The sequence below is a fragment of the Scyliorhinus torazame genome, chromosome 15, assembly GCF_047496885.1.
Source record: "Scyliorhinus torazame isolate Kashiwa2021f chromosome 15, sScyTor2.1, whole genome shotgun sequence".
In the NCBI taxonomy this organism is placed as follows: Eukaryota; Metazoa; Chordata; class Chondrichthyes; order Carcharhiniformes; family Scyliorhinidae; genus Scyliorhinus; species Scyliorhinus torazame.
The window spans coordinates 132317617-132336763 of record NC_092721.1 but is presented as its reverse complement, the minus strand read 5'-3'; the positions used below and the strand labels follow the sequence as shown (position 1 = coordinate 132336763).

Here is a 19147-nt window from a genome sequence, read left to right as displayed (position 1 = left end):
TTGACGAGCTGGAGTTGGGTGCACTTCCCGCAGGTATAGTCAGCGGGGACACCGGTGGTATCCCTCACAACCCACATCCTACAGGAGGAGCATGCAACTGGCCAAGCCTCCATCCCCTCTTACCTTACAGAATATAGCTGCCCTGTGGACCAACTGGATCTCCGCCCTTCGACTCTGCTCCCAGTCAGCTGCACTCTCTGTAAACTCCTGCCTCTCTTCTCACTCATTGTGTAAATGTAGGAAACAAAATGAAAGGAGCGCCTTACTCCCTCCTCACCTAACTCCCTCAGTCACCAAACTCTCACTACAGCACTCAAATGCACCAAATTCAGCATGCAGTGAGAAATGAACCCATCTTGAAGTTGATGGTTTATTTTATTTCTTGGGGGGAGGTGTCTTGTGAGAGTTCCTTTAAGAAATGGGTGTTTAAGAAATGGGTGTTTATCTGTGATGTCAGAGTGTGGGTGGAGCTGGGCTGTCTGTCAGCTTTTTACTTTTGGTTTAGGCTGTTTACTGCAGGGTGTGTTTTCAGTGTTGGAGCTGAAGCCAGACAGAGCAGGTGTACTGTTGATCTCTCTGCCATCAAAAGACTATCTCTTGATCATTTGGTGAATTCAGAATTATAAATGTCCTCAGTAGTGAATGTAAACCGAATGTGCTTCTGTTAAAAGGTGTTTCTTTTGTCTTCTGGGTGTAGTTTGGGAAGTTATTAAGCATTACTTAGTGTTGCATTCTTTGGGGGTTGTATTTCATTTAATGGTTGCTAAGATGTTCACTGTATGTTTTAAAAAGGTTAACTTGAGGTCATAGGATAAACATTGTTTTGCTTTAAAAAATACTTTTCCATTTCTGCTGTACCACATCTGTAGAGTGGGCCGTATGCTCCCCATACCACAATCTATTCAAAGTTGTAGGTCAGGTGAACTCCATGATACACTTTGGGGTTCTCTAAACCCTGGTCCATAAGAAATGCATCTTGTAGATGGTACACACTGCTGCTACAGTGTGCAGTGGTGGAGGGAGTGAATGTTTGTGGAAGGGATGCCAATCAAGTGGGCTGCTTTGTCCTGGTTGGTGCCAAGCTTCATGAATGTTGTTGGAACTGTACTCATCCAGGCAAATGGGAGTATTCCATCACACCCCTGACTTGTGCCATGTTTATAATAATCTTTATATTGGTGGACAGACTTTGGGGAGTCAGGTGGTGAGTTATTCACCACCAGACCCTAGTGCCACACCTGCGCTTATGGCCACAGCATTTATATGGCTTGTCCAGTTCAGTTTCTGGTCAATGGTAACCCCAAGAAGGTTTATAGTGGTAGATTCAACCATGATATTATCATTGAATGTCAAAGGGGATATGGTTAGATTCTCTCTTGTTGGAGGTGGTCACTGCCTGGCACTTGTGTGGCATGAATATTACTCACCACTTGTCAGACCAAGCTGGATATTGTCCAGGTCTCAGGATGTGCTGCATAAGGAGATGGACTGCATCAGTATCTGAGGAGTTGCGAATGGTGCCGAATGATGTGCAATCATCAGCAAACATCTCCACTTCTGACCTTATGATTGAAGGAAGGTGATTGATAAAGCAGCTGAACATGGTTGAGCCTAGGACACTACTCTGAGGAATTCCTCAGTGATGTCCTGGAGCTGAGATGATTGATTTCTCACAACCATCTTCCTTTGTGCTCGGTAAAATTCCAGCCAATGGGGGGGGCCTTAAATACAGCTTTGAGATTGGGGTGCCCTTTAAAAATGGCGTCCCATCTCAGAAACATGCGTTGGTGGCATCTTTAGGCACCCCCCACCCCCTTATGTTTGATCCTCGCCAGCACTTTAAAATTGTAGAGTGCTGTTAAATCAGGTGTCATGGGAATGTCACTTTAAGAAATGTTTGTCTTCTCAAGTGGCTGCAGTGATGTCAGTGTGTGGGTGGATCTGGGCTCTGGCTCTGTTTTTTACTTTTGTTTTGAGCTGGAAGGTGTTTTGGCTCTGAGTTTTAGTTTTGTTTCCAGCTGGAGAGCTGCATTCAAACCAAGGAGGTGTATTTTGGTCTTTCTCTCTGCATGCTAAAGAATGTCCCCAGATCACTTGGTGATTTCAAAGTAATACCTGTTTCTGAAAGGAATGCAAACCTACTGTCTTTGTTAAAAAGGGTCTTTGGCTTACGGATGTTGTTAGGAAAGTTACTAGGGGTTACCTATAGAGTACTGTATCTTTGAGGGGGGGGGGATATCAGTGTTGGTAGTTGATAAGATGTTTACTGTGTGTTCATAAAATGTTAACTCGATTCATAGAATAAACATTGTTTCGTTTAAAAATACTTTAGATCTCTGTTGCATCACACTGTAAAGTGGGCCCTTGTGCTCCCCATAACCGAAATCTATTAAAAGTTGTGGGTCAGGTGAACTTCATGACATACTTTGGTGTTCTCTAAACCCTGGCCCATAATACAGGCGAGAAAAGTAATCTGTGAAGCCAATGCATTTTACACACCCTTTCTCACCTGATCCTCTACTCTGTGCAATTTTGGGAAAATTTCACCCATAGGTTTCCAGATAAGGATGAAAACCAACATAGATAGCACCATCAAAGAGAATGAGTAACTTCATTGGATACAATGATAAAAGTGTTCCTCAGAATTAAGTTCTGCATATTCCTCCACATCATCTCTTGTTTGAAGAGTAGAGATCTGCTACTGAGGAATGATTATCAAAATTCAGCTGAAACTATCAAAGACTTAGCACTTTCACTGAAGCTGAAATGGAAACAAATGCCATTGCATACAATGCTCCCGAGAGATGGTTCTATCAGCTCTTTAGTCCACCCCTTCATGTTAATATCCTAGTTGTCTGATGCAAAGTAGTTAGTGTGCTATTAAAGAAAGTAGAAAAATCAACTTTACATTGCACTCCTGTCTCAAACTTCTCCCTTGCAGATAGCACTGTTAATATTGCTGGTCGTCTTCAATTCAGCTGTTATTTCAATCATTAACTGGAATTTTCACACAGGCTACCTAGCGGGAGATCAACAGAATCCCTGAAGAAATGGTCTGAAAGGCCTAAAAAGGCTGCTTATATCGTTTCTCTGGGAGCACCGCCCATCTCTCATCTTGCATCCACCACAACAGAAGCTGATGGTGTGCAGGGCCCATCTATTGCTTTCCTGGATTATTGTATATTACTTCTGAAAAATAATGAACTCTCCTGTATTCTTGCTTCCATATATTTTTATGTTGATAAAAACTTCCTAAGTGTTTAATAATTAGGACTATCAATACAAACTGCAAGTGAGCACAAAAAGGGCCAACGCATATTTGATATAGAATTATAGTCACAGGAAATCCCTATCTGTATACTTCTATATAATCCTGTTAAACGCGGGTCTTAAACATTTTGTGGACAGCTCTCAAAAGGGTTGAAATTCCTGTGTGCGCCAGGGTGCTGAAATTCTTTGTTGTTTTAACAAATTCACTTAAGTAAATAGGTTAATAAACTTTGGTAAACAGAGCAAGCAAGAAATTGATACAAAGACATCAGCCATTGCACTGAGATTAACACACAAGAGAAATTTCAAACTAAAAAGGCGAGAAACGTTATTTTCCAACCACTGTATAAAAATTCTTACCCCATAAACAAGCTCGCCCACCATCCCATTCCAGATTTTAGTATCTGGATCTCTTGCACCATATTTCCCATCAGGAACGATTTTAAGCTCGTACTTGATCCCAATGTGTTTTGCAATTTCTGAAGCTAAGTCCACGCAGTAACCCTCATACTTGTCATTTCCTTCCAGGGTGTCATGATTTTTCTTCAGCATAACATACGGGCCCTCCTGATAACCAAAGAACAGAATAAGTCGGTTAAGTGCAACAAAACAAAATTAATTCATTTAGCTCGTAATGCTAAACACCCTGCTCAGCAGGTGATCTGCTATAACTCTGTACCACAGGCATTGTTCCCGGTTACATTCAAGATAAAACCACCCACAATGAAAGACAAATTATATTCTTTTCTTATTTTCAGTCAATTGATTGCATTTATAAGTTTTATTGCAGGGGACTTATCAAGAAAGATTGTATGTAACTAGAATGCTAATATAGTGTATTTACTATGACAGTAAGAAAGCTGCTAACAAGGCGCTATAACTTCCTTGATGAAGCACAAGAAACATGAACAGTCACTTGCATTCACATTTAAAAGCTATTCTCTTTCTGGATATTTTGATATTTATAACATCTTCCCAAGCTACTAAGGACTGTCAATACAAACAGCAAGTGAGCAACAAGGAATTTGCCTGTTTTTAATCTCGCATTACTGACTTAGAAAAGCTGTTTCCTTACACTTTTGCATAATCCTATTCAAAATGTATGTTTTGACACATTGGGCAGGATTCTCCGGCCGGGGTTGGCCCGGCAACCAGAGAATTCCGCCCAAGGTCTCCATTGTAAGCGGCTCGCCCGTGGTGTTCTTCTGGTGGGCGGTGTGGGAGTCCAGCCCAATGTGTATATGTAACTTTTAAATTAGTCGGGATTCTCTATCCAAATTCTTCACAGGGACTGCCAGCCTCCTTTACATTTTGCAAAGCTACTTCACAGATCCAATCCTAATGGGCCTTGTTTATCATCGGGTCAGTAGAAGTTGCCATCACTATCTACTGGGTTCTGATCTCAAAAGGTTATGGGTTAGAAATTTCTTTGCCCTGATTTTGAGAGAGAGATTTGTGCTTTGTAATATGTCCATGCACATTCAGATTAAAACAGGCAACACGCAAAATTCGTGCATCCATCTCATCTGAATGATATTTTGTGCTCCTCCTACACAACTTTTTGACACTACCAACAGATCAGAAGGCCCCGGCAGCATTGTCTGCCGAACACAAAGGCAAGATGTGTAAAATGAAATTCTTAGAAAATGATCAGCCGGGCAGTTATTGGCAAGAGTGACTGAAGAGAACTGAATACATATTCAAAAAATGTTTTTTTTTTAATTTAGAGGACCCAATTATTCTTTTCGCATTAACGGGCATTTTAGTGTGGCTAATCCACCTACTCTGCACATCTTTGCGTTGTGGGGTTGTCATGAGATTTAGATCAGCATATCATGGTGCAATCAACCACACACTGATGGACATGCAGTAGGACCAACCAACACACACATCACAGCCAATCACCAGTGAGAGCACATGCACTATAAAAACAGGGGACACTACAGTTCCCATATTCCAGCAGCAGCCAGCTCAGAGCACCAAGCTCAGAGCCTGCCACTCAGACATTCGCCATGTGCTGAGTGCCTCATAGTAATAGGACAGGGTCCACAGATTAGCTGGTAATGCATGTATCCAAGTTAGCAGTGTGCTGTTATAGTTAAGTAGTAAATAAAATTGAGTTACACCATCTCCAGCCGTGTTGGATCGTTTGTACACCAGAACACCCAACACGACATGATACCAGAAGTGGACGCAAGCCAGCGCCTGTGCGACCTACCTGCAACGCATCAGCAATCCGCCGTCCTGCACCATGGAGAACATCAACCCGCCGCCGTCGTCGCTCCAAATCGCTGGCAATCTCGGGGTCAATTGGAAACTATTCAAACAGGGCTTCCAACTCTTCCTCGAGGCCACAGACAGGGAGAATGCATCGGACACCAGGAAGATTGCTCTTCTTCTCTCCACGGCGGGGCAACACGCCATCCACATCTTTAACTCCTTTACGTTTACGGACAGCGAGGACAAAACCAAATACAAGACAGTGCTCCTGAAGTTCGACGAACACTTTTTGAAGTAAGCGTTGAAGTAAACGAGAGCTTCGAGAGGTACCTGTTCCAGCAGCGCCTGCAAGCTAAGGACGAACCTTTCCAGTCTTACTTAACACACCTCCGCATCCTCGCGCAGTCCTGCGGCTATGGGACCACCTCTGACGCCATGATACGTGACCAGATAGTTTTCGGAGTCATGTCGGACACCCTGCACCAGCAGCTCCTTTGGGTCAAGCAACTCACCCTGGCGACTGCCATCGAGACCTGCGACCTCCATGAGAACGCCACCAGCTGGTACTCACACATCCAGGCGGCCGAAACGGCGCGGCACGGGCCCCACGAGGCAGAGCGGGTCCAGACGATCGAGTACCTCCCGGGCCTGGAGGAGGCCGGCCATTTCGCGTGCTTTCCGAGGACTCCCGCGCTTCTTCGCGCCAAAAGAGGGGACGCTGACGCAGAGGAATGCGATGCGCAGGCGCGCACTATGCAGGACCATACCACGCATGCATGGTGGCGCAACGAACGCACTGACGTCACGACGTGCGGCAACTGTGGCTCCGCCCATTTAAAGCGGCAATGTCCTGCCAAAGCGCAACAATGCCTATGCTGTGGCGGGTTGGGCCACTACGCTGCCTGCTGTCGAGCAGCTCACCCTGCCAACTCGTACCCGTTTAACCAGCCTCGCAGAAACGTTTGGGCAATTCAACCCACGTTCACCGAGTCCGATCCCGACGTCACACAGACCAATGACACTGTGGCCAGGGGGCTCTTCCACGTTGCTGTCATCAACAAGAACAAGCTGTCCCCGAGTCGAATGCACCAGCCGCTGTCAGTGCACAGCATTGATCTGGATGACGAGTGGTATGCCACCCTGGCGGTCAACCCGAATTCGTCGCCCACCTGAGAGACTTAATTCATGAATCATTTCATATTGGACTCACTGACTTATTCTGACATACTGTTTTTGACTTTTTGCCATCCTGTTTAAGATTTTGTTATTGTTTGTTAATGACATTGAATTCGTTCTTGGTGTAACATAGTTAGTTTCTGCACCTGGCACCTTCCTGTATATATATAGTCACATGTACATATTGTTGTAAATATTGCACACACATGATTAGATGCTCTCACCACACTTCTTTATTTATTATCATGTAGGCACATATTCTTTGCGAAAAGGGGGGATGTCATGATATTTAGATCAGCATATTATGGTGCAATCAAACAAACACTGATGGACATGTAGTAGGACCAACCAACACACACACATCGCAGCCAATCACCAGTGAGAGCACACGCACTATAAAATCAGGGGACACTACAGTTCCTGCTCATTCCAGCAGCAGCCAGCTCAGAGCACCGAGCTCAGAGCCTGCCACTCAGACATTCACCATGTGCTGAGTGCCTCACCCAGATAGTAATAGGACAGGGTCCACAGATTAGCTGGTAATGCACGTACCCAAGTTAGCAGTGTGCTGTTATAGATAAGTAGTAAATAAAATTGAGTCACACCATCTCCAGCCATGTTGGATCGTTTGTACACCAGAACACCCAACACGACAGGGGTGAGACCCACGCAAACACAGGGAGAATGTGCAAACTCCACATGGACAGTGACCTAGGGCCGGGATGGGACCTGGGTCCCCGACGCCATGAGGCAGCAGTGCTAACCTCTGCGCCACCGTGCTACCCTGGGAACTGGATACATTAGTAGAGCAGGTGGATAGGAGGAGCAATGCCATGACCATAAGGGTAGTGGTCAGTGGTGCAGCCTGCCTCCAGGAAGCCATTCATAGCACCATAGTGTGTATGCATTTTCAGCCTCACATTCATTTTCTAGTTTCATGCGTTCATTTTTCAAATTTGGGCTCCTTCTCTGTGTTGCTGATTGCATCTTCTTGTGTTCGATATCTAAGGATGAGTCCAGATTCATGATTATGTCTGAGTGTGGATACATTTGTGTATGTGGGGTGGAAGAGGGACTCTCAAGGATCATTAAATTTATTTGTCCAGTCAGTTGGAACCCAACAGACTGAGATGACAACTTCACCTAGTGCCTAATGTTCATGACTTTATGAACATTACAGATTAGAATGTCGAACAATTTATTCACACCAGGATCCAGCATCCAGGATCCAATCTGGATTCTCATGTGTTCATTTGAAAATGAAAGTGATCAAGAGCCACCGAATTTCTGGTGAGGGATTTGATCTTTCTAACATTCATGGCATGGTAGCGCAGTGGTTAGAACTGTTGCTTCAAAGCTCCAGGGACCCGGGTTCAATTCCCGGCTTGGGTCACTGTCTGTGCGGAGTCTGCACATTCTCCTCGTGTCTGCGTGGGTTTCCTCCGGGTGCTCCAATTTCCTCCCACAGTTCAAAGATGCGCAGGTTAGGTCAATTGGTCATGTTAAATTGCCCCTTAATGTCCAAAAGTTAGGTGGGGTTGCTGGGTTGCGGGGATGGGGTGGAGGTGTGGGCCTAGTTAGGGTGCTCTTTCAGGGGCGGGTGTAGACTCGATGGGCCAAATGGCCTCCTTCTGCACTGTACATTCTATGACTTCCATGGCACAGGGGTGAGGTGAGGGTGACTGCCCTTAATGTCAAAGCAGCATTTGACCAAGTATGGCATCAAGGAGCCCTAGCAAAACTAAAGTCAGTGGAAATCATGGGGAAAGCTCTCCACTGGTTGGAATCATATCCAGCACAAAGAAGGTGGTTATGGTTGTTGGAGGCTAATCATCTCAACCCCAGTACATTGCTGTTGGGTTCCTCCGGTTAGTGCTTTAGACCCAATCACCTTCAGCTGCTTCATCAATAATTGCTTCCTCCATCATAAGGCCAGAAGTGGGGGTGTTGCTGATGATTGCACAATGTTCAACATCATTCATAACTCCTTAGATACTGAAGCAGTCATGTCCTGGACGACATTCAGGTTTGAGTTGATGAGTATCAAGTAATATTTGCCCCACATTAGTGCCAGGCAACTGCCAGACCATCTACAATAAGACAGAATGTAACCATTTCTCCTTAACATGCAACAACATTACCATCACTGAATTCCCCTCCATCAACATCTTGGGTGTTAGCATTGACCAGTAACTTAACTGGACCAGCCTTGTAAATACTGTGGCTACAAGAGCAGGTCAGAGCTTGGGAATTTTCCAACAGGTAATTAAACTCCTGACTCCCCAAAACCAGTCCAGCATCTATACGGCACAAGTCAGGAGTGCAATGGAATTTTCTCTGCTTGTCTGAATGAGTACATTTCTCAAGCGGTGTGACACTATCCATAACAAAGCAGCCCGCTTCATTAGCACTCCATCCACCACCTTAAACATTCACTCTCTTTACCAAGTGGCAGTGGTGCGTATTATCTACAAGATCCACTGCAGCAATTCACCAAGGCTCCTTTAACAACACCTTCCAAACCCATGGTCTCTACCGCCTGGAAGGCCAAGGGCAGCAAGCGCATCGGAACAATGCACATACCATCAAGACTTGCCGCTATCTTGCCATTCCCTCGCTGTCATTGGGTCGAAATCCTTAATTCCCTCCCTAATTCTATGTACCTACCTGCACCAGTCCACAAAGGCAATTCACCTTTTGCTTCTCAAGGGCAAGTTAGAATGGGAAACAAATACTTGCCAACAACGCTCATACCTCAAGAACGAATAATACAAAAAAAAAAGGATTGACTTTGAAAGGCAGATCCTGAAAAAAATGACTTCTAATGTTGTGCACTGGAACTTCAGGGAAAGGTGAAGCTGCTCTGGATGTGAAGAATGTCGGATCAGCCTGATCCTATTGAATGGCAGAGCAGGCTCGAGGGGCTGAATGACCTACTCCTGTTGCTATTTCTTGTGGTCTTACGCTCTATGGTTTCTGAATTTTCTTAGATTAGCCAGTATATTTGAGGTTGTGCTGTTTTGTTGCATTTTTTGTTCTGGTCCAGGGACAGTCAGATATTTATGCTGAATCAGCTAAAACCCCTGGATATTCTTTTCTACAGACTGGAATAGGGGCCTAGGCTTCGCTCATCTTAGTTTAGTTTTAATTTTAAAAATACTTTGCACCTTATGTTTGCACCTTAGGGGCTAGTTTAGCACAGAGCTAAATAGCTGGCTTTTAAAGCAGACCACGGGAGGCCAGCAGCACGGTTCAATTCCCGTACCAGCCTCCCCAAACAGGCTGGTACGGGAATTGTCGACGGAGATGGAGAATATATGATCTAAATATATATTTCAGAAAGAAAAGGATTTTTCTCTTTTGTCAAACCAAAATAAAAGGAAAATATGTGATAATCAATAATAATTCCCAAGTGATGACTGTATTCATTCTGATGATGAAATGTGTATTAAAACATTCTCTGCAGGATTCTCCGTCGACGTGGTCCTCCGCTTCGTTGGCAGAATACCCACGCCTGCGGGTTTCCTGACGGTGTGGGGTGGCCACAATGGGAAACCCCACTGGCCGACTGCCGGAACGGAGGATCCCACTGCCAGCGGGGGTGCGCCACGCTGGTAAACGGGGCTGACAGGATGAAGAATCCTGCCCTCTGTGTAGGTATTACCAACACGAAAAATGAAAATGAAATGAAAATCGCTTATTGTCACAAGTAGGCTTCAAATGTTGTTACTGTGAAAAGCCCCTAGTCGCCACATTACTCTACTGAGATCTGGCATGGATTTGATGGCCTAATGTGTTGTAATGACTCTATGAGTTGTTGGCTTGACAGTCTTTAAAAATTGTGAACTACAAGTGAAGTTGTAAAGGAAACCACTACGCTATCAAACTGCAGCTTCAGAGAGAAGTGGAAGGGGGGGGGGTGGTGAAATTTCTTTGTGTACTGCACTACAAACACCTCCATTCTCTGCTAGCAGGCTGTGTTGTGGGTCACTCCCTGCAAAAGAAAAAAGCCATGCTGGCCGAGCCAGTAGCACGGTCTACTCTAAATGAGTTGATGTAAGTTTACTTAGTGATGCTTCAAATAAGTTATTGAACAAGTTACTGAAGAGTTACACGACAAAACTGCCATGGCAACAATAGGAAAGTAATTTAATTGGATTAACACTTCTGCTAAAACAGAGAGAAAGTTTTAATGTATTCAGATTTGATTGCTGGTATCATGCAGCGTAATTTAAAAAACAATACAATAATGAGTTCAAAATTTCTGCAGTACCCACACAAAGTCTATATCAAGCAAAGTCTCAAAGGCCAAAATTCAGATGGGTCTTCTCTGCAGCCATGAGCAGTGTAATCAAATGCACATCCACCAAAAGGAAGAATTTAAATCCCAGGGACATGGTTAGGTTGGGTTGCCTGAGGGGGGAAGAGTTCTTCGGAGGCCCCTGCTCATTGAAGAGGCTGACCACCGCTCTGACAGGGGAACCCAGCTGCTCGAAGGAAAGTATAAGTCTCTCAGTCTTAAGCTGCTGAGGGAGCCAAAATGCCTTGTAACCTTAGTCTGGGTCACAAGGGCCTCAGTGGAATTCCTGTAAGCTCTCAATTGGTAAGAACTATGGGGCCTTTTAAGTGTATACTGCATAGAATTCCCAGGGTAATTTCCCTCAGACACACTCTCGTGTTGTAAGGGTGTGAACAGAAATGCACTCCAACAAATTATCCAGAATCCGGGCAGGCCGAGGTTCAGTCCCCTGTTCTGACACTGTTGGAGAAATTGCTCACTCTGGCATCTGATCAAAATTTCACATGACCGTGTTTTAAATTGTTCACAAAATGAGAACTTTTATGGAAAATATTAGTAAAATTACAGTGGTTAAAGACAGATCAGGTGGCTTAATACATTATTGATCTGCCCTGTCCCTAGAAATGCTGACTGATAGACAAGTGGTTAAATATGCATGATGCAGTTCTACCTAAAGAGTCCTGGCCGCAGTTCGACTGCAGTATTTTAAACATCAGGACGCAGTGACTAGGCACAAAAAAGACACAATAACACTTTCACAGCTAGTTCGAGGCTTAATTTATTGTTGTGTCCCGTCACACTGGAACAATGATTGCTGTGTACTTCAGGATAGGCTCAGACTCCAATCTGTTCAACTGATGTGATAATTGACCTACTAATTATTATCTTATAATAACTGAATTACGCACAATGTGATTTGATAATGTTATGGTGCAGATAATTTAATTCTCACTGTCACAAGGTTCAGAAGATGAAGGTCTCCATTTGATGAAAATAACTACTGGGTCATGAAAAAGAAAAACATTAAAACAAAACTAAGAATTTTATTTCCCTATTTTGCTGTTTTTTCTTTCAAAATACTCCTCCTTTTGTCCCACTCCTGAAGAATTTCGGTCCCTCTTGGAATCCCTATCTAACAGGTGCAGGAACCATCTGCTACCTCACTCTATGGGGAGGGGGAGGCGGGGATTTTACACCTGCGGCAAACAGGGGCACAAAAGGCGACACAGGTGCAACATTCCTCGATAGCACAAAATCGAGAATCTCGCCAGCGAGATCGTGGGTTCTGATTGATGTAATGAGGTTACCACCCTGGAAGGTCAGGAATCTTATTTAAATGCATTTAAATATCATTAGTGGACGGTTCCCCCACTGTAACGTTGCCCCACATTGGGAATTCCCCCTCGCTGGCATGATGTCACCTCGGCAAAGTTTACCACAGGTTTTTCAAAGCGGGAACCAAGGTGAAGGGAACCCACTAGGGAAGCACAGGTAGGATATCGCCCAGGGGAGAGGGACATGCCCGGGCAGTACCCTGGCAGTGCCCCTGGCACTTCCCCCCGGCACCCTCATACTGATCTCTGGAACCCTGACTCTGCCCCCTAGTCCTCTGGCACTGTCCTGTGGAACCCTGGCACTGCCCCCTGGGGGGGGGGGGATCTAATTTTTTTTCATTCCAGAGAGAAAGCTGATGTTGCCAGCTCTTTCATGCCCAGCCCTGCCAGCCTGACGGCATGAGATACTCCTGCAGTATTTTTTTTTCTAAGTGTGCGACAATATGGAGAGTCAAGCCTGCTATGCAGTCGGCGAGCTGCACACCGGTTTTCTCACCTGATCCAGCGCTTAGAAGAAAAAGGAGAAACTTCTGCCCCACAAGTGGGCTGAGACAATGGATGAGATTTTCCAGCAGTCCTGCCAACTGCAGACATCATGGCTGAATGGGAGACAGGGTGGGGACAGGCACAGGGACGGGGGTGGGGGGTGGGGGAACGGGGGGTGGGGTGGGTTTGGGACCAAGAATTCTGGAGTGGCATAAATGTGGAAATAATAGACTGATAGCACCTGGCTGTACTCACCCAGATCCATGTCGAATTGTTAAATTGTTACATTTGGAAAATTCTAATAAAAATATCTTTGAAAAAAGGAATTCAATTACATCCAGTTCACCCTAGATGAAGCCTGCCTGGCTGTCACAGCAGTGGGATTTACAGCAATCTCCAGCTTCCTGCAAATGCATGGTGCCATCGGTTGCACACATGTGGCATTAAGAGCTTCCTGGCAGCAGCCACAAAGATCCATCAATAGAAAAGGCTTCCGCTCTCTCAACATGCAGCTGATCTGTGATCACCAAAAGCAGGAGACGCAGGTTTGTATGCGGTACCCTCGGAGTTCACACAACCCTTACATCTTGAGGCACTCACAGGTCCCACAGATCTTTGACGGCCCTCAGCGTGTTCAAGGTCGACTCATCAATGATAAAGGCTGCCCCCAAAAGGTGTGGCCGATGATGCCTGTTCGGCAGCCACAAAGTGCTTCAGAGGAAACGTACAGTGTGACTCATTCTTCAACACACTCCTTGAATGAACAGACCACTGGCATGTTGCAGACGTCGTTCAGACGTCTGGACTGATCAGGCAGTGCTCTCCAGTACTCTCCCCAGACGGTGTCCCACATCATTGTTGTTTTCTGTGCTCTGCACAACTTGGAGCTCCAGAGGTGTCCTGATTTGCCAGATGGAGAGATGGAGGAGCTGCAATCTCCTCTGATGAGGAGGACACAGAAGGGGATCACCTTGAAGAAGAAGAGGATGTTAATGCCCGACAGGAAGAGACATAGCATGGGCCAGATGCTGCAGATGTGCCCATGAGATCCTTATAGCCACAATGCTCTGGATGGTGAAGCTGACTCGCTCATATGGGTATTTGTAAAGTCATCAGCAAAGCCTGACGGTTAAAAGAGCTAACTCTGTACTCGACTAAGGACTGTGGGAGCAGCAAGGTTGTGGCAGTCTGCAGTGAAGAACACAATGTGCAGCCAGGGAGTGAGCACAGGCGAGAGGTGTTGCTATGCCTTGAACAAACAAATGATTTACCACAGACCCCTGTGTGCGTCCTGCCCCTGAGAGAATTACAACGACTGAGTGAGTTACGATCCTGGAGCATTTTGACCAAAAAAGTCACTGATTGATTAGTGTTGGCATGTGAGCATGTGGCTGGAAGCATGAGCAAGATCTGTATAAAAAGGAGAGATAAAGAAACTTCTGAAGCGCTGACCTGCAGAAATGACCATCGCAAGAAGCCACACCCTCGGGGAGGGGGGTGGTGGGTGCAGCAGCTATAACACTTGACCTTGAATGAACTTAAGAGCATTGTATCAGATAGAAAAGGCATTCACTGGATGAGAATTTCAGTAAAGCAAAATATGTTTACAGATGTGCAAAGTACATACAGTGACTGAACAGCAGTGTCACCTTTGTGCTCTCAATATTTCTGAATTTTTCTCACCTTACCCCTACAGCTAGGCACATCCCCGACATATGCACCAGAGGTGGAAGCAGCCTGCTGACTGCTATATCTTGTTGTCTGACGTAGGCAGACGTCCTCTGCAGGCCCGAGGTCTGCTTGGAGTCTCCTGCTGTGGAGTCGGTGCACCGTCAGCCTGAGTAGCTGGAGTTGTTGGGGTCACAGGCAGAGGGGACCCGAAACAGCTGGACAGCCTGGAGAGTTCTGGTTGGATTGCCATGGGTGTCCGGCTGACGCTCCTCATTCCTATGAATATCCAAGGGAGCCTCCCTGACTCCTTTAGGGGAAAGGGCTCCTGGAGGGTGATCGAGCTGCTCTGTCACCCTCTCGCATAGCCATTGATGGATCCTATTCATGGCTATAGTGATGATGTGTAGTTCCGAGTACACATCCAGCTGGACCAGGATCTCCACAGAGGACACCCTTCCAATAGTGACCTTGAAGTGCTTGCATATTGGTGCAACAACAACAGACTGAACATGGCCAGTCTCCTTCATCCTCCGTTCTAATCTGCTGCCGGCCTCTGACAATCCTGCCTCTTGTGTCACTACCTGGCATTGGCGCTCCAACAGCTCTCTGAAGGCCAATTCCAGAGGCTTGTCATCAGACTCGGACTCAGCATGCACCTGGCCTCCAGATCTCCAGACGTCCTCTGAGCGTCAGTGCCCTTGGCTGTCACTTGGCAGGGACACCTCAGCAATGCCACTTCATTTTTGTTTCTCGCCTCCTTCCTCTCTTCTTCGGTCACATTACACCGACTCCATGTGATAGTTACACCCCAGGCCAAATGTGATTGCAGCTAAGAAATATATAAAACTGGCAGCCTTGCAATTCGGATGGTTAAGCAAAGCCTCAACCTCCCATGGTTGTGATTTAAGATGGAGACTGGGCGAAGAAAGTGTCCACCCACTCCTCGCATCGACCACACAAGCTGTGAGACACTTGAATACTTGAATTGAGACACTTGGATTAGTACCTCTCCAAATTATTTTTAAAAACAAAATGGGTGAGTCACACATGGTGACAATCATAAAGGGTAATTGGAATTAAGAGAGGAAGATTAATAAAATACAGATGTTAAACGCGAGATAATAATAAGACACTATGCTTGATCTCCCTAGAACAGCCACGGACGACAGACACAGCCACAGGATGAACCCAGGAATCAACCTCTTCGTCAACATCTTCATCGGAGATACTGGACTCAGAACACACGATAATATGAACTTTCTGGACCCAGGGTATCTATGGTTTGCTCCACCAAGTGCCGGGGAATGTGAGGACGGAACATTATGGGTAAAACCCAACAGAACATAAGAACATAAGAACTAGAGCAGGAGTAGGCCATCTGGCCCCTCGAGCCTGCTCCACCATTCAATGAGATCATGGCTCATCTTTTGTGGACTCAGCTCCACTTTCCGGCCCGAACACCATAACCCTTAATCCCTTTATTCTTCAAAAAACTATCTATCTTTATCTTAAAAACATTTAATGAAGGAGCCTCTACTGCTTCACTGGGCAAGGAATTCCATAGATTCACAACTCTTTGGGTGAAGAGGTTCCTCCTAAACTCAGTCCTAAATCTACTTCCCCTTATTTTGAGGCTATGCCCCCTAGTTCTGCTTTCACCCGCCAGTGGAAACAACCTGCCCGCATCTATCCTATCTATTCCCTTCATAATCTTATATGTTTCTATAAGATCCCCCCTCATCCTTCTAAATTCCAACGAGTACAGTTCCAGTCTACTCAACCTCTCCTCGTAATCCAACCCCTTCAGCTCTGGGATTAACCTAGTGAATCTCCTCTGCATACCCTCCAGCACCAGTACGTCCTTTCTCAAGCAAGGAGACCAAAACTGAACACAATACTCCAGGTGTGGCCTCACTAACACCTTATACAATTGCAGCATAACCTCCCTAGTCTTAAACTCCATCCCTCTAGCAATGAAGGACAAAAGTCCATTTGCCTTCTTAATCACCTGTTGCACCTGTAAACCAACGTTTTGCGACTCATACACTAGCACACCCAGGTCTCTCTGCACAGCAGCATGTTTTAATATTTTATCATTTAAATAATAATTCCTTTTGCTGTTATTCCTACCAAAATGGATAACCTCACATTTGTCAACATTGTATTCCATCTGCCAGACCCTAGCCCATTCACTTAGCCTATCCGAATCCCTCTGCAGACTTCCAGTATCCTCTGCACTTTTTGCTTTACCACTTATCTTAGTGTCGTCTGCAAACTTGGACACATTGATTTGGTCCCCAACTCCAAATCATCTATGTAAATTGTGAACAGTTGTGGGCCCAACACTGATCCCTGAGGGACACCACTAGCTACTGATTGCCAACCAGAGAAACACCCATTAATCCCCACTCTTTGCTTTCTATTAATTAACCAATCCACTATCCATGCTACTACTTTCCCCTTAATGCCATGCATCTTTATCTTATGCAACAACCTTTTGTGTGGCACCTTGTCAAAGGCTTTCTGGAAATCCAGATATACCACATCCATCGGCTCCCCGTTATCTACCGCACTGTTAATGTCCTCAAAAATTCCACTAAATTAGTTAGGCGCGACCTGCCCTTTATGAACCCATGCTGTGTCTGCCCAATAGGACAATTTCCATCCAGATGCCTCGCTATTTCTTCCTTGATGATAGATTCCAGCATCTTCCCTACTACCGAAGTTAAGCTCACTGGCCTATAGTTACCCACTTTCTGCCTACCTCCTTTTTTAAACAGTGGTGTCACGTTTGCTAATTTCCAATCCGCCGGGACCACCCCAGAGTCTAGTGAATTTTGGTAAATTATCACTAGTGCATTTGCAATTTCCCTAGCCATCTCTTTTAGCACTCTGGGATGCATTCCATCAGGTCCAGGAGACCTGTCTACCTTTAGCCCCATTAGCTTGCCCATCACTACCTCCTTGGTGATAACAATCCTCTCAAGGTCCTCACCTGTCATAGCCTCATTTCCATCAGTCACTGGCATGTTATTTGTGTCTTCCACTGTGAAGACCGACCCAAAAAACCTGTTCAGTTCCTCAGCCATTTCCTCATCTCCCATTATTAAATCTCCCTTCTCATCCTCTAAAGGACCAATATTTACCTTAGCCACTCTTTTTTGTTTTATGTATTTGTAGAAACTTTTACTATCTGTTTTTATATTCTGAGCAAGTTTACTCTCATAATCTATCTTACTCTTCTTTATAGCTTTTTTAGTAGCTTTCTGTTGCCCCCTAAAGATTTCCCAGTCCTCTAGTCTCCCACTGATCTTTGCTACTTTGTATGTTTTTTTTCCTTCAATTTGATACTCTCCCTTATTTCCTTAGATATCCACTGTCGATTTTCTCTCTTTTTACCATCCTTCCTTTTTGTTGGTATAAACCTTTGCTGAGCACTGTGAAAAATCACTTGGAAGGTTCTCCACTGTTCCTCAACTGTTTCACTATAAAGTCTTTGCTCCCAGTCTACCTTAGCTAGTTCTTCTCTCATCCCATTGTAATCTCCTTTGTTTAAGCACAAAACACTAGTGCTTGATTTTACCTTCTCACCCTCCATCTGTATTTTAAATTCCACCATATTGTGATCGCTCCTTCCGAGAGGATCCCTAACTATGAGATCCTGAATCAATCCTGTCTCATTACACAGGACCAGATCTAGGACCGCTTGTTCCCTCATAGGTTCCATTACATACTGTTCTAGGAAACTATCGCGGATACATTCTATAAACTCCTCCTCAAGGCTGCCTTGACCGACCTGGTTAAACAAATCAACATGTAGATTAAAATCCCCCATGATAACTGCTGTACCATTTCTACATGCATGTGTTATTTCCTTGTTTATTGCCTGCCCCACCATAATGTTACTATTTGGCAGCCTATAGATTACTCCTATCAGTGACTTTTTCGCCTTACTATTCCTGATTTCCACCCAAATGGATTCAACCTTATCCTCCATAGCACCAATGTCATCCCTTACTGTTGCCCAGATGTCATCCTTAAATAACAGAGCTACACCACCTCCCTTACCATCCACTCTGTCCTTCCGAAAAGTTTGATACCCTTGGATATTTAACTCCCAGTCGTGACCATCCTTTAACCATGTTTCAGTAATGGCCACTAAATCATAGTCATTCACGATGATTTGCGCCATCAACTCATTTACCTTATTTCCGAATACTACGAGCATTCAGGTAAAGTACACTTATGTTGGCTTTTTTACCTCTGTTCTGAATCTTAACACCTCGATCAGTAACCTCTCCTAAGTTATATTTCCTCTTAACCTTTCTCCTAATTTTCCTTGTCGTCGAACCCATATCTTCCTGTAACAACCTGCCGCGTCGCTTACCATTAATGTTTTCACTTCCCGTTTTATTTCTTTTAGTATTCCTGGTCCGATTCACTGAGCTCCCCTCAGTCACGGTACCTTGTACTGTCGCCCTTTTTGATTTTTGACTATGGCTTCTCTGCCTTACAATTTCCCCCTTACTGCCTTTTATTTCTGTCCTTATTTTACTACCTTCCAACTTCCTGCATCGGTTCCCATCCCCCTGCCACATTAGTTTAAACTCTCCCCAACAGCTCTAGCAAACACTAGGACATCGGTTCCAGTCCTGCCCAGGTGCAGACCGTCCGGTTTGTACTGGTCCCA

At 45.1% G+C, this 19147-nt stretch overlaps 1 protein-coding gene across 8 annotated transcripts in view; it reads right to left on the bottom strand.

Moving 5' to 3' along the window:
• LOC140391818 (glutamate receptor 4) overlaps positions 1–19147 on the bottom strand; it is a 438531-nt gene that overhangs the window by 93821 nt on the left and 325563 nt on the right. For all 8 annotated transcript variants that reach the window (XM_072476746.1, XM_072476748.1, XM_072476750.1 and 5 more), the window contains one exon: positions 3631–3837. In XM_072476746.1, the coding sequence (XP_072332847.1) occupies positions 3631–3837 (207 nt within the window). The remainder of the gene's footprint in view (positions 1–3630; positions 3838–19147) is intronic.